Source organism: Tenrec ecaudatus, chromosome 6 (genome assembly GCF_050624435.1).
Source record: "Tenrec ecaudatus isolate mTenEca1 chromosome 6, mTenEca1.hap1, whole genome shotgun sequence".
In the NCBI taxonomy this organism is placed as follows: Eukaryota; Metazoa; Chordata; class Mammalia; order Afrosoricida; family Tenrecidae; genus Tenrec; species Tenrec ecaudatus.
In genome coordinates, this window is record NC_134535.1 from 73,907,212 (window position 1) to 73,920,546 (window position 13,335).

General features: G+C 59.8%; 2 protein-coding genes across 4 annotated transcripts; both read right to left on the bottom strand.

Moving 5' to 3' along the window:
• Positions 1-106: 106 nt before the first annotated feature.
• Positions 107-7,229, bottom strand: ARHGEF25 (Rho guanine nucleotide exchange factor 25). Of its 2 annotated transcripts, XM_075551382.1 has the most exons (16): positions 7,039-7,229; positions 6,636-6,750; positions 4,183-4,397; positions 3,969-4,064; positions 3,807-3,883; positions 3,556-3,622; positions 3,272-3,375; positions 2,964-3,033; positions 2,756-2,845; positions 2,573-2,665; positions 2,375-2,425; positions 2,095-2,172; positions 1,702-1,914; positions 1,389-1,569; positions 862-1,073; positions 107-548 (listed from the first exon to the last, which is right to left on the bottom strand). In XM_075551382.1, exons 1-16 carry the CDS (start codon positions 7,135-7,137, stop codon positions 438-440), a joined length of 1,872 nt encoding a protein of 623 aa, XP_075407497.1. In that variant the 5' UTR covers positions 7,138-7,229; the 3' UTR covers positions 107-437. The 2 variants fall into 2 exon arrangements, with proteins under 2 accessions (XP_075407497.1, XP_075407498.1); XM_075551383.1 differs by lacking the exons at positions 6,636-6,750; positions 7,039-7,229 and adding an exon at positions 5,337-5,910 and having other exon boundaries at positions 108-548.
• Positions 7,230-7,570: 341 nt separating this feature from the next.
• On the bottom strand, positions 7,571-12,704 carry DTX3 (deltex E3 ubiquitin ligase 3). Of its 2 annotated transcripts, none has more exons than XM_075551384.1 (6): positions 12,105-12,704; positions 10,813-10,877; positions 10,553-10,627; positions 9,507-10,255; positions 8,645-8,862; positions 7,571-8,293 (listed from the first exon to the last, which is right to left on the bottom strand). In XM_075551384.1, coding segments are annotated over exons 3-6 (1,044 nt in total). In that variant the 5' UTR covers positions 10,554-10,627; positions 10,813-10,877; positions 12,105-12,704; the 3' UTR covers positions 7,571-8,217. The 2 variants fall into 2 exon arrangements, with proteins under 2 accessions (XP_075407499.1, XP_075407500.1); XM_075551385.1 differs by having other exon boundaries at positions 12,101-12,704.
• Between the last annotated feature and the right edge of the window lie 631 nt (positions 12,705-13,335).

Below are 13,335 nucleotides of genomic sequence, written 5' to 3' on the forward strand. Positions count from 1 at the left end.
CCGACTCCAGCAACACCACTCCAACCCCACCGCCGTCCCTGTGCCAAGACAGCAGCCTCGGCGATGTAATAAAACTTTTATTTTCAGAAAACAGGAAAACAAGATCAAAACCCAAACCAATCATTCCTATCAGGCCCCTGCCCTAGCCCTCCCACCCCACCCACTTTTGCTCTTTGGGGGGGGCATTGTGATGCATGCATAAGGATGAGAGCTGAAGAAACCCCGTGTTCCTTGGGTAGAAAGAAGTCCTTTGGGTTGTAGGTATCTTCCTCCCAGGCTGACACTGCTGCTCCCTGCCTGGCCCACCCTCCAGACACACTGGGAGGGAGGACAACAACCCAGCTGGTGCCACAAGGGGTGCCCTGAAGCTCCCTAGGGGACAGAGTGGCGGCTGCCGCAGAGACAGCCCCACCCTCATGGCCTTCACCAGTTACAAGTTACAGCTCATCTTCATCCAGCTTGGCAAGTCTGGCCTGGCAGAGAGGGGCGGAGGGAACTGGAGGACTTGGAGGAGGGTCACGAGGAACCTGGGGGGCTTCACTGGAGGTCTGAAGAGAAACTCAAGTCAGAGGGTCACAGAAGGGTAGAAGTCCACCCCCACTTCCTCTCTTCAGTGTCAACCCCAGCCAAGCCACCCCTTTTTCCAAGCAGCGTAGATGATTTGAAGCCATCAGCTTTCCCCCTGGTTAACCTGGGGTGGGAGGGTGGGAGTGGGGTAAGAGATGGGAAGCTGGAAGGGGAAGATGGGAAGCAGGTGGCAGCAGGCAGGCAGGCATGACAAGGGGAGGGGGCTTGGGGACCCAGAACAAGACAGGCCCTCCTCATTGTGCCCCTGTAACCAAAGAATCCCATTCCTCATACCTGTGTGGCCAGGGGCAGGGGGGCTCTGGCTACCTCCCCTTCAGGCAACAGCAGTAGGGAGGGGAGAGAGCCATTGATGGGGGTGTGTGTGCTGGACTGGGCCCGGTTCCCAGGCCTGGTTCTTCCAGGACTCCCCACCCCAAGCCCTCCTAGCCGCCCCAGACTGTTGGTCTGACTCTCTCGTCTCTGGTATTCGATGGGCGATTGCAATGCTGGGACAGAAAGGATGGGAAGGAGAGTTAGAACAGACAGGTCCCTTCCCTCAGGGCTCTGCTGCCACCCTCCCATCCCAGTCCCACTCCAACCATGCAGTCAATGTAAACTGCTTAGAGCTAGCTTTCGGTGATTTTTCAAGCTACCACATCTTAAGCCAGAAACCAACAAGTGAGGCTGGGGTCCTGGGGGTGGGGGGGTAGTTGGAAGAAGGAGCCAGGCTGAGAGGACAGGGCTTGAAGATGGGGGTAGTGAGGGTTTCCCAAAGTCCAAGGGCTGAAGGGTCTCATGGGGGAGGGGAAGCGGAGTCTCACCGTTGAGAAAGTCCCTCTGCCTTTCCAGGATCTGGGCCACGTGCTTGATCCAGGCCTGGCTGGTTGCAGGGTCTGTGGCCTGCAGGACATAGCGCTGGATTCTACCCTCCGGCCCTCTGGAGGTCAGCGCAAAGCGGCAAGGGTCACTCTGGAGGTTCCCCTCCAGTCCCAGGCAGCTCACCTGGATTAGCAAACAGGAGAGAGCCTCCAGCACCTTCTCTGGCTCCTGCTGCCTCCACAAAGCCAAGAGCCAGGCATCCTTGCTGATGCCTGGCCCCAGTCCCAGCCAGCCCTCCAGGGGACCCCTGCCCACCTTGATGCTGTTCTTATACACGTATCCCGCAGGCTGGGCTACACCTCCTCGCACGCCTCCGCCTCCTCCCAGGGCCTCACTGAAGATGACGATTTGCTCAAAAAGGAAGACGCGCCTCTCTCGGCCCCGGGAGGAGAGCAGCCCCCCTGCCTCTGGCTCCGTGACCCAGAATGTGTCCTGGCCCAAGAGCTTCCCCTGAGCAGTCAGTTTGCCCTAGAACCAAGAGGCAGTGGTTTTCAAGGAAGACCAGAAAGAGCATGGCAGGAAGAAGGGGGATGCTCTGCTCCTCCCTCCCCTGCCGAGCTCGAACAACCCTGGCCAATTCCCCACAGACCTCAGACTGTGGGACAGAGAGGGGACTGGAGCCCCGATCTCCGTGCCCCGCCCCCATACCTCAAAGCCCCGCAGTCTTCCCAGAGTCATCATATCATTGCAGCGTTTGGGCACAAAGCGCATGACCTCCAGGGCTCGCTGGTTTTGCGGCGAAAAGAAGAACGGCGTCGTTTCAGGGAGAGTCTAGGCCTCCGTCAGCCAGCTGCCTCTTCAAATCCTATCTTGGCACCAACCAGCCTCCCCTAAAAGCCAGCACCACTCAAAAACACCCAAAGGCCTAGGAGAACCTCGAGGGGTGGAAGGTGTGGCCTGGAGGAATGGGGGGGGCAGGGGGGCTCACCTCCAGCTGTTGGCACTCCATCCCAGCTCTGCTGTAATACTTGAGGAAATCCTAAAATGTGGTGAAGAAACGCAGGGGCTTCATGAGGACATCCTCAGCAGCTTTGGGAGCCACCCCCAGCCCCCAAGGACACAGGTGGGGACCTCCAAGAGAGGCTGCCCAAGCCACCTGTGCCACCCAGGGAGACGGTGGCCCAACCTTGAGCAAAAGCTGGTATTTCATGATCCGCTGCACAGGCTTGATGAGAAGGTCATTGAGCTGCAGGCGGTGCCCCAACTGCTGGCGAAGCTCCTGGGGACAGGGGCAGTGTGGATTAGCAGCCCGAACCACGCCTGCTGGCGTCCATTCTTCTCCCCTTCCCCAGATACCTGTGGCACAGACCTCAAAATAACTGTCCCCAAACTCCGACACCACATGCTCCGACTTGGGCTTATTCTGGCAGTACACCACATACATATGCAACCGGCGCTCCTTAGGAAGGCAAAGGTCAAGGGTGAGAGAGCAAGGAGAGAAGGCACAGCTCCAGTCCGGGGAGCCCCTTCTACTCCCAAACCCCGCCCCTGCTAAGTCCCACCCTCTTGAGGCTCACATGTTTGATGAAGAGCTGAGCCAGCCAATCAGGATCCTTCAAGCACCTCTGTAGCTCCTGCAGAAAATAGCTGGAGGGGTTGCCAGCGGAGGAAGGGATGGTCAAAGCCATTTCGGATCAGAGCCAGCAGCGGCGAGCACACGCACCTCCCGCCTCCCCAGTTTCAAGTCTTCTGCACTAGGTGTGCTCCAGACCCAGCCCCTCCAGATGTTCATTCTGTTGCACTGCACGAGGCTCCTCCTTAGGCCACGCCGGGTACAGATGTGAGTCCCTCCCTAGCCCTTCGTGCCCAGGATCCCACTACTCACTCTCGGTGCCACTCGTAGATTTGCTGGATGTTGCCAAACACAATCCTGTCGCGGCCTCGAAGGCTCTCCGGGACGCCCTGGGCAGCCATGGTGGCCATGTAACCCTGCGGGAAGGGTGGGAGCAGAGCGGAAAGAAGTTCAGGATGGGATGGGATGGGCGGGGGTGAGGGGGTGAGGTGGGGGTGGGGTGACTGGGTGGATGGAACAGAAGCGTGCCAAGGCATTTCCTGGGCAATGGGGGGAGGGCAGGTGGGTTAGGGCTGGGGAAGGCTAAAGAGGGCTACCTCCACAATCTGCCCCAAGTCCTCCACGTACATCTTCTCTGTCTCCACTAGTTCACTCAGCACATACCTAGGGCAGGAACAGGAGCACCCCCACTTGAGGGCCTAAGCCCATCCTCCTCGGTTTGGGCAGTTCACCCCACCTGGAGTCAAAACCTCTCTTCACCCTTCATCACCATGGAGCAGACCTCAGCGCCAAGTTTAAAATGTGAGAAGACTTAGGGGGAAGGCCCAGTGAGCCAGCAGGCGCTTACCTGCTCCTTTCCAGAGCTTTCTTCTTCTGCTCCTCCTCACTCTCAGGTGCCTGGGAAGCAGTCTCCTCCTCAGCTGGCTGGAAGGAAAGGGTGTTGTTGTCCTTTCGAAAGCAAAGGCATGCCTCCTGGGTGAGGGAACTTCTTGGACCCTTCGCTCTATACCTGAGCCTGGTCTTCAGAGCTCTCCAACAATGTGGTCAGCAGGGTGAGCTCTGGCAGTTCTTCTCCTGTGGCCAGAGCTGGCTCCAGCATCCAGTTCTGGGGGCCAGAGGTCAAGGATAGCAGCTGAGTCTCCCCCTAGACCTGGGGACACAATGTACCTTCTCCCGAAGTGGCCCTCTCTTGTTGATGTATTTCTGCCGCTCTCCCTGCTCACCTCATATGATCCTGGCTGGCCACCATGGGTCTCACTTTCCACACTGAGACAATGTTTGGAGTGATCCAACCATCTCCTCAGGCCACTGACTGGTCCTGGGGGGCCCGGGGAGCAGGGGCCAGAGCTGAGGCCAGAGCTGGGGCCGGAGGGGGCAGCCAGACCCGAAGCAGCAGAAGCAGAGATGCTCCCTTCACTGCCAGCAATGGAATATGACTCTGGGAGGGAGAGGGGAGGGGTGGTAGATGCCAACTGGGCTCCAGCTCCAGGCCCCCAGGGAGCTCCCAGGGTCTCCAAACCCTCCCCCTCCTTCTGCTCAAGGTCTCACTAACTGCTATTCCTCAGGTGAGCTGGTCAGGATAGAGAATCTCACCCAAGGAAGCATCCTCCAGGAGGGAGGAAAACAGCAAACACCTGGAACTCCCAAGCACAGGTGGAGGCTCCCCCACAGCCGAATCACGGCATAAATACCATAAATACGGGTGTGGGGGGGCAGCCATCTGGGCAGACACTGGGGTGGCCATCTGCTCTCACACAACCCACCCCCTTCCAATGAGTACAGACCATTCTCTGGGAAAGGAGGTGGGGCAGGCAGGAAAAAGAGCTGAATCCATCTGGCAGCCCCAGACCCCTCCTCCACCACTTGCAGTAATCACTATAAAAAGAAAGGGCTGTGCGGCCCACCTCCCAGGCAGGCACAAACGCAGCAAGGGGCCCAGTGGGGGCAGCTCATGGGGTCATCTCTGGCTAGGACTCTTGTGCAGAGGAGCTGCGTCTCCCTCATTATAAAGCCCCTCCCCCTCAAACCCTCTTATCCCTCATTCTTCCAGGCCCCCTTCTTCAGATCTGAAGTTGGCAAAAGGGTTTGTGAGGAGGAGACCAGTTCCAGGCCCAAGGAGGTTGGGGAATGGGTTTTTCCGCATAGCCAGTTGACGCTGGTAAAAAAATAAAAATAATAAAAAAAAAGTGCCCCCTGCCCCTATTTTCTGAACTTGAACGAATAGAATTTGATGGCAAAGGAACCGGAAGAGACCCACCATGAAGTCACTTTCCTGGAAAACGCCCGCACAATCTCTAACCCTTCAATCCCCAGGGCCAACCTGAACCCCCAGCCCACGCCCCAACTCAACACTGGGCCCCTCTGACCTCGAACTCACCACGTCCCCCCCGGGAGAAGCAGCAGCCGCATTTTGCCAGCACTTTTCGGATCACATGGGGACAGGCACAGCGACCCCCCTTGTGCCCCCCCCGCATGGCGCCCGGGGCCCCCCGCGCCCCCCACCCGGGCCGGCCATGCAGGGGGAATCACGGGGGCCGGGGCGGGGACGGCGCAGGGCGCACACCCCCCCTCCCTCCTACCCCGGTCCAGGCTGGGGGAGGAGGAGAGGGAGGGGGCAGATAAGGGGCGTCCAGGGGTGGGCGGAAGTCTGGTCTGGAGAAGGGCGGGGGGTTCGGAAGGGATGGCGGCTCGGGCCCAGGTCCGCGGAGCTGGGCTGGGAAGGTTTCCGGAACCCTGCCGTTGCGGGCCCAGAGTCCAGATGTCCAGCTGGGGAGAGGGATGTTGGGGGGAGGCTGGGCCGGGATGAAGCGGCAGCTCCAGCTCTGTCTCTGGCTTCTCAGGTTGGGGGTGGCTCTAGGCTCGGGCGCGGGAGGAGCCGGGGGCTGACACCCCGTGGCACGGGCGCTGCGCGGGTCTGGGCAGTGCGGCGAGCCGAATAACAGGCCGGGCCGCGGTGCTGCCGCGGGGAGGGGCCTCCGAGGCCCAGCTCCGCCCTCTCCCCCCACCTCCCGCGTTCCTGCTCCAGCGGGTGCGGGGTTCCCGCCCCAGTGCCCCCTCCCCCAGGCACCACCACGTTCTCATTCCACGTCCCCTGCGCCTCGGTCTGCCCCCTTCCCCAGGCTGGGCAGCTGGGGCTCGGGCTGCGGAGCGCTGGGGTGGGGGTTAAGCCTGCTTGCCGCGTCGGCCCGCGTTGCCCTCTCGGTCTCTGCGCTGCCCGAAGGCCCCTGGGGGATGGGGTCTTGGCCTATGTGGAGGTGTCCTGGGGTTGGGTTGCCCCTTGTCCCTGGACCAGGCCCCCTCTGCAGGGGGTGTGCGCATGGGGAGCTCTTGGCGGGGAGCGCAACCCAGGTGCCGCCCCCTCATCGGACCCTCCAGGCCCCGGGACTCCAGCTGAGGCTAATCACCAATTAAGGCGAAGTCCTGGAGCCCAGGCTGGCGAGGGGCCAGGGGTGGGGCGCGGGGACACTCCGCCTGCAGGGACTCAGGACCGGCTGGGTGGGGGACACGCATCGGACTAGAGGGTAAGAAGAAGCGGGGAGGTCCGTGCGATGATTAAACGAGTGTCTTGCAAAGGAGCTGCAAGCCCTCCTGCTCTTAAGAGCCGGGGGTTTTAGAGTTCACCTCTCTGCGCAGGATGGCAGGCCTTGCCCCACCCTACCCCCCTCCAGCTGCTTACCGGGCCGCGGAGCCCAAGCTGGGGCCTCCTGCTCGCGCTCCCCTCTCAGATCCCCCTCGGGATGGCCAGACTCTGACTCAGTACCCCCAGGCCCTAGGGGACGACTCTTTGGGGGCTGCAGGGACAGAAAGACCGTAAAGAACCCGCCCTCCACACCCAGGCGGACCTCCCACCTCCCTTTCTCTCTTCTGTCAAAACCCACATTGTTGTGGAGGGGTCAGCAAGGCTGGGGTGGAGGGAGCGGTTCACCCACAACATGGCTAGGGCCCTTCTAAAGGACCTTGGCGACTCAGGCGTGTTCCCCGCAGGGCTCCTGTTTGCGGGTGAACTGAAGTGTAAGGCGCAACACTCCTGAAAAGGTCCTAAAGACCCCAACCCTTTGGCAACCCACCGCCTTTCTTACCCCGTCCTGCCCGGGCAGGGCGCATGCGCGAAGCATGCCCCCCATTACCCCCAGTATCCGGTCAGTGCGGCCAGGGGTGGGACGGTCTGGGGGCTTCATGCTGGACCCCTACTTTGCTCCAAGTTCCAGGGCCGAGGGGGCACGGAAGCTGGGGGGCTGCGAGGACTGCGAGCGTCCGGGGAGTTGCTGAGTTGCTGTTGCTGAATCCGCCCCCTGCCCGGCTCCGCCCCCACTCCCACCCCAGCCAAACTTCACAAAAGGGGTAGGGTTGCTCCTCTCCCTACCACCATAGTTCAACAAACAAACCTCTGCTTCCAATGTCGTCGAAGCGTGACCCAGGGCTCCACTGGGTTAGGATGGCGCCTAAGAAGCACATCCCCCGTTTCCCAGGGACTCCCTCAGGAAGCAGAAACACTGGGAAGCAACCCAGGGATTCCCCTATCCCACCCCCCACCTTCTTTTCTTCTCAGCAGGCCCCACTCAGCTACCCCACCCCACCCTACTCCACCCACGGACTAGAACGGGTGTGGCATAGAGTTGCATATTTTACTTTATTTTTATTAAATTAAAAGCTACAGTCTGGCGGTGATTCCAGAACAGGGGTAGGTGGGGGCTCTTTATAGGGGTGGGGTTGGGAGCAGAGAAGAGCAAGGGACAGACTGAGACTTAGACACACAGAGAGAGAAAGGTCAGGGTTAAGGTGGAACGTGGAAGGAGGAGCGTATCTGATGGGCACACAACTGGCAGCTCCCACCCTGCCACTGAAGCTCAGAGGGGGAGGGATGCCAGGAGACACCCCTCCCCACCCATACCCCCTAGGTCCTTTCTCAGCTTTGTCACTGGAGCACAGCACATAGCAGATAAAGCCAGGGGCAATGGATCCTGGGGGAAGCTGGCAGTATGTACAGGGGGGTGGGGGTAGGGGTGGTGAGCAGAGCCTAGGCCACCAGCCTCTGCCAGGAGGGTGTGGCTCACAGGACACAGAAGCACTTGGCCAGTGGAAGAGGACAGGGGGAAGAGGAGAAGGGGAGGGTTGCCCCCTGGCCCTCTGAACTCCCTTCCCAGTCAGATAGGCACCCCTACTAGTATGGTGTGGGGGCTGGGGGAGAGAGAACAGAGGCTTCCATTGGGTCCTAGTGAAGGACAACAGCAGGGGCCTTGGCAAAGGGGTGTCGTCTATCAGTCATCTGTGATGCCCTTGGCTCTCAGTTCTTCTTGCACCCGGGTCAGGTAGGTGGGGTCCGGGTACCCAAACCTAAGAGCAAAGAGAGATGAGGCTCAAGGTCCGCTGTTAGAGCTTGCTGCCCCTCCTCATCCTGGGTGACTCAGTGGAGACCTCATTCAGACTCTCCCCACCTCCTCGGGGGGCAGGGAAGACTTCTAACCCAAGATGACTCTCAGCTCAAGGCAGCTTATTTAGTAAGCTGGGCCCTTCAGACCAGGGGGAATGCTTGCAAAACTGGGTTGGGAAGACAGCTGAAGTTTGGGGGGAGTGGTCCTTTCCAGTTAGGGGGCTCTCTGAGTGAAGGGCATGACTTGCTTCCTGGGCGTACATGGATCAAAAGGGGGGAAGAGCCTAAGGAAGGGGAATGAAGGGGTGTCGCACAGCTGGGGTCCCCCTGTGCAGCTGGTCTTGTGGTGGATGTCGTTCCAGGTGATGACATTCGGTCTCCCTGTGGTCATGGACGTGCCGATAGTGAAGGTGAGGCGCTGGTCAAATGCCTTTCGGAACAGGGTCAGCACCTTGTTGCCCTCAGGGCAGTCAGGGAGGTAGGCCACCCGGGTGGTACCAGGATACCGAACGCCTGGGTTTGGGTGTTCAGCCTGCGAGGGAGGGGAAGCAGAGTGGGCAGTGAGCAGCTGAACATCCTGGGGCCCCTGAGGGGACCCCAGGGATATGAACTGGAAGGGCAACTCAAAGAGAGGGAAGGAAAGACTCTGGGGCCTGGGGCAGCCGGAGGAGCCTGTTTCTGGAGTTCATCCCCATTTTTCTCTGCTGTCTCAAGTGCCTCAAATCCCAATTCAGCTTCAAATGGATCCACAGAAATGATCGCAGCTAATTGGTCCACAACGCTCCAGCAGACAAGTGAAGACTAAGACTAATTTCTCTGCCGGCTTTTCCTTATGCAACTGAAAACACAGCCAATGCTTCTTCCACTGTCTAAGCGGTTCCATTTTCTCTAAAACCCATGGCTCAGCCGACACCAGAATCAGACATGACTCTGTCCAGCACCGAGGCACCTGTAGACCCTTGACCATTATCTGAGTTGACCTTCCAATGTGGTTAAGGTTTTAGTCTTAGAAATGTTAAAGAGTAAACACTGCCAGCCTGCAGGGAGGTCTTCTGGGCTCATCTCATCCCTCCCCACTGGGCCCACCTGCACCTGAACCAGAAACTCCAGGACATTCATCCCTGCCAGGAGCAGTTGTCAACATCCAGGTTCCAGTCCTTTCTCCCATCTACTTACCCCCTGGACACCGGGTGGGAAGACATACTGGATGACAATGGTGCCGTACTTCTCATAGCTGGGCAGTAGGAGAGTGGCGTCCTTAGAGACCAGCATCCGCCCATTCTGGGGCTGGTTGCCCACCAGCTGCCCATAGAAGCGGCCGCACATGGGGCAGGCCTTTTTCACCTGCAGGGCCCGGGTGATGCAGCCCTCACAGAACGAGTGCCGGCACTTCTCCAATGTCTTGGCATTCTGGATCTCCCCCAGGCAGATGGGGCAGGTGCTCTCCTGCTCTTCAGCCTCCTCCCGAAGGCGCGGAGGGAGAGGGGGAGGCAGAGGAGGGGGAGGAGGGGGAATCCCTCGTGCCCCCGGGGGCAGGAGTGGGGCTGCTCGAAGAGGGGGCGGGCCTGGGCGGTGAAGCTCGGGGTGCTCCCCTCCACCCCCCAAAGCCAGGCAGCCCATAAGCTCCCCCTGCCTCTGAGCTTTCTTCAACTCCTTCTCGGCCTCTTTCAACAGCCCCTTGAGAGCCTTCCGGGCCAGATAGAGCCCATTGGGCTGGGCCGGGGGTGGGCCTTGGGGTGAAAGTTGAAGGACATAGATGTCGGAAGTCTCGCCATCTATGAGTATGGACACACGGTGCTCCTCCCGAAGCCGCGCCAGCCGCGCTGGGGTCTCCTTGCTCAGGAAATCCCACACGGGCTTGGAGACAGTCACTTTGTTCTTGCAGGTGCCTCCACAGGCTGCCATTCTGGACAGGACGAACGACACTGCCCCAAGGGTGAAAGGGACTCAGGGTGGGGGGTTGGGGTCCCCAGTTGACAAATACCCATGCCTCCCACTTCAGACTCTGTATTACCTCCATCCTCTGGAATCCAACCCTGAACCCTCCCTGAATTCACTTTTGGATTTCCCGGCACCCGTTGGGGAACAAGACAGTTCCTCTCACTTTATCATCTCCTCACACTTCTCCCATGATGGCAGAGATGACAGTCCCCACCCCCCTCTGGGTGGAAAATGGGCTCTTTCAAGGGGAAGGGGACTTTGTGACCCTCCCTTTTGCTCACTTTGATCCTGAAGAGCTTAGAATTGGCATGCAGGCGCTCTCTCTTTCCCTGCTCCCTACTTGTGAGTTGTATGACCTGGTTGGGGTGGAAAGGAAAAGGAGGGAAATGAGAAAAGGCTCCCCCCAATTCCCATCCCCCCACCTACCCAGCAGCCCGTGCAATGCAGGAGCAGGCTCTGTGTCACAGGCCATGGGATTACTGGGGAGGTGGGATGGAGGGGACCAGGTTACGGATGAAAGGTGAGGTCTTGGTGCAGGTACCTGGAAGGTCCATCGACGATGGCTACAGCAGAAATCGCTCAATTTCCACACTCAGGTGACCAGGACTAGGGAGAGGGCAGGGTTAGCATGAACAATGTTGACATTTTCCCCAATCAGCCCAGAAACCAAACAAAACTTCTCTTCCATCGCATCTCTGGCTCCTCAGCGGAGCTGCACCCACAGACGCTCCCAAAATTGGTAAGAACGGAACTTGTCACATTAACCTCCCATCTTTTCTCCCCCAGTGCTAAGGCCCTCCAGAAAGTCTAGGGCAAGGATCAGGAGTCTGGAAGTCTACCCAAGGGGAGGTCTTTCCGACCACCTGCCTCAGAGCTCATGGTTGGAAGATGTCCACTGCTAACTCTTCACTGCTCCACAGTCCCGGTGCCCCCCTTCCCAACCTCAGTCCCTAACTCAGCCCTTTCTGTTGAAGTAGGTTAGGAAAGCAAACCAAGTGGCCACAGCCCCTGCAGTAACAAAGTTCTCATTGTCACCAGACTGTATCTATGCGGGTGGGGCTCACCCCAGGGCTCCACCGGAGGGGCCTGCTGTTCCCCCTGAGTCATGTCATGTTCAACTGCTATAGGGTTGCTCCCACACCTCCAATGGAAAGGGACCGTGAACATGACCTCAATTCCTTGATAGATGGGAAGAGAGGCAGCTGTCCATTTGTGCCTCCATCATAATCCCTCCCAAGGCCGGATTCCCTAGGAGACCCGGAAAGTGAAACTTGAGGCCTGGGACTCAGTCTCCACAGTCTCTCCTGAGCGGAATCCCCCTCTCCCCATCCCCAGGACCCTGGACCTAGGTGTCCTAGCTCCGAGTCCTGCTGGCACAGAGCAGGGAGGCGGGGCCACAGTTTATGCTGGGGTTTTATTCCTAGGGCAGCCCGGGCGGGTGGCCACCCGCCAGTCCCTCCCTCCAGACAGACGATAGCTGAAAGCGCAAGGGTCCCCGGGGACATTCACAGAGGTAGCTCCCCCCTCCCCCGCATGGCCTCCGCCAAGAGTGGGGGGCAGAACCAACCACTCACAGCCCCTCTCCCAGAGGCCCAGGAGACCCACTGCTGAATGGGGCTGCCAGCGCCTGCCCGCGGGCCCCCAGAACCCCCAAATAGAGGCCATGGCTGGAGGATGGGGAAGGGTATTGGCGGGGCCTAGAAGAGCCCCCCAGAGCTGCGTGCGTGAGAGGGGACGAAGGAAGGGGAGCAAGGGGAGCGGGGTGGGGCGCAAGGGGGCGCGAGCGGGGTAGGGGGGCGCGCGGTGGGTGTGAGGGACGCCGGACTCACCTACCTCTCGTCAGCGCCGCCATTGCCGGTCACATGACTGAGGCTGTTGCTGGGATGACGGTCCGGGCCTTAGCAACAAGGGGGGGGAGACCCCGAACCGGTGGGGAGGGTTGCAGGGGGTGAGACTGGGAGAAAGCAAGGGAGGGAGGAGTGCCCTCCCATCCCCCTCACAGGTGATCTCGCCGCTTCCTTGATGGGCCCTTTGGGTCCCGGAGCCCCTGCCCCTCCGCCCCAAAACAAAAATGGAGGCTGCGTCCCAGGCTTGGGCGGGAGGGAGGGAGGGAGGGAGGGGTGGCGTCATGTAACGGGGTAGGAGGTGAAATCCCTTCGAGAAGCCCCTTTCTTTCCCAGCCAGCTGCCAGGCAGCCCCGCGGAGCCGCGGTGGAGCCCGGGCGGGGTCGGCTGGGCCTCGGGGAGCGCTCTGAGACCCTGTGGCCCTTGAGGACCACTGCGGGCTGGGAAGACTCAGCCGAGAAAGGAAACCAACCCCGGTGCTAAGCCGCTTCTATCCCCTCCCCGCCGGGTCTCCCGCCGCACCCCGCTCTGGGTTGGCTCATTTTTGGGAAGTGCCTGATTGTTCTGGGTCCACGAGTGGGGCTAGTCTGGTGTCGAATGGGAAGTGAGTTTGCTTGTTTTGATTTCAATGGCTTGCGGTGGTGGTGGCTTCAAGGCTACAGCTCCAATAGAGTTAACAACTCTCGTGGGGGGGCGGAGAGATAAAAAGAGAGCTCTGCTCCACTTCCCACGTCAGAGCAAGCTCCGCCCCGGGTCCAACTCACTTCCCTGGGGCCACAGCCAGCCAGGCTTCTCCAGCCGCCAAAAGACGTCCCCAGCCAAAAAGTGCTGTCTCCCAGACGGGCGACACCCACTCCCTCCGCTCGTCAGCCCCACTGGAGGGCTGGCCCCTTTCGCCTTCTTTCCCAGGACCCTTCCTGCCCTTCCGCTGCCCTTCCAGGCAGATGTCTTTCCCAGGGAGCCGGAGGAACACAGTGGAATCCCTGTGCTTTCCGGCGGCAGCCTGCTCACTTTCACACAACTGGCCCTTTCTTTAGCCACCGAGGCTGGACGTGAGAGCAGGACAGGTTCTACCCCGGTGTTACCATGCACTCCTCCAACCTTGTAACCGTCCGCTCCCATGAGATGCCCACATCCTCTTACTAGGCCCATAGGTTCAAGGCCAGCCTTTTCCACCTGGTCATTGCACCACTATGCACATGTTTTCTCAAAGTATGTGT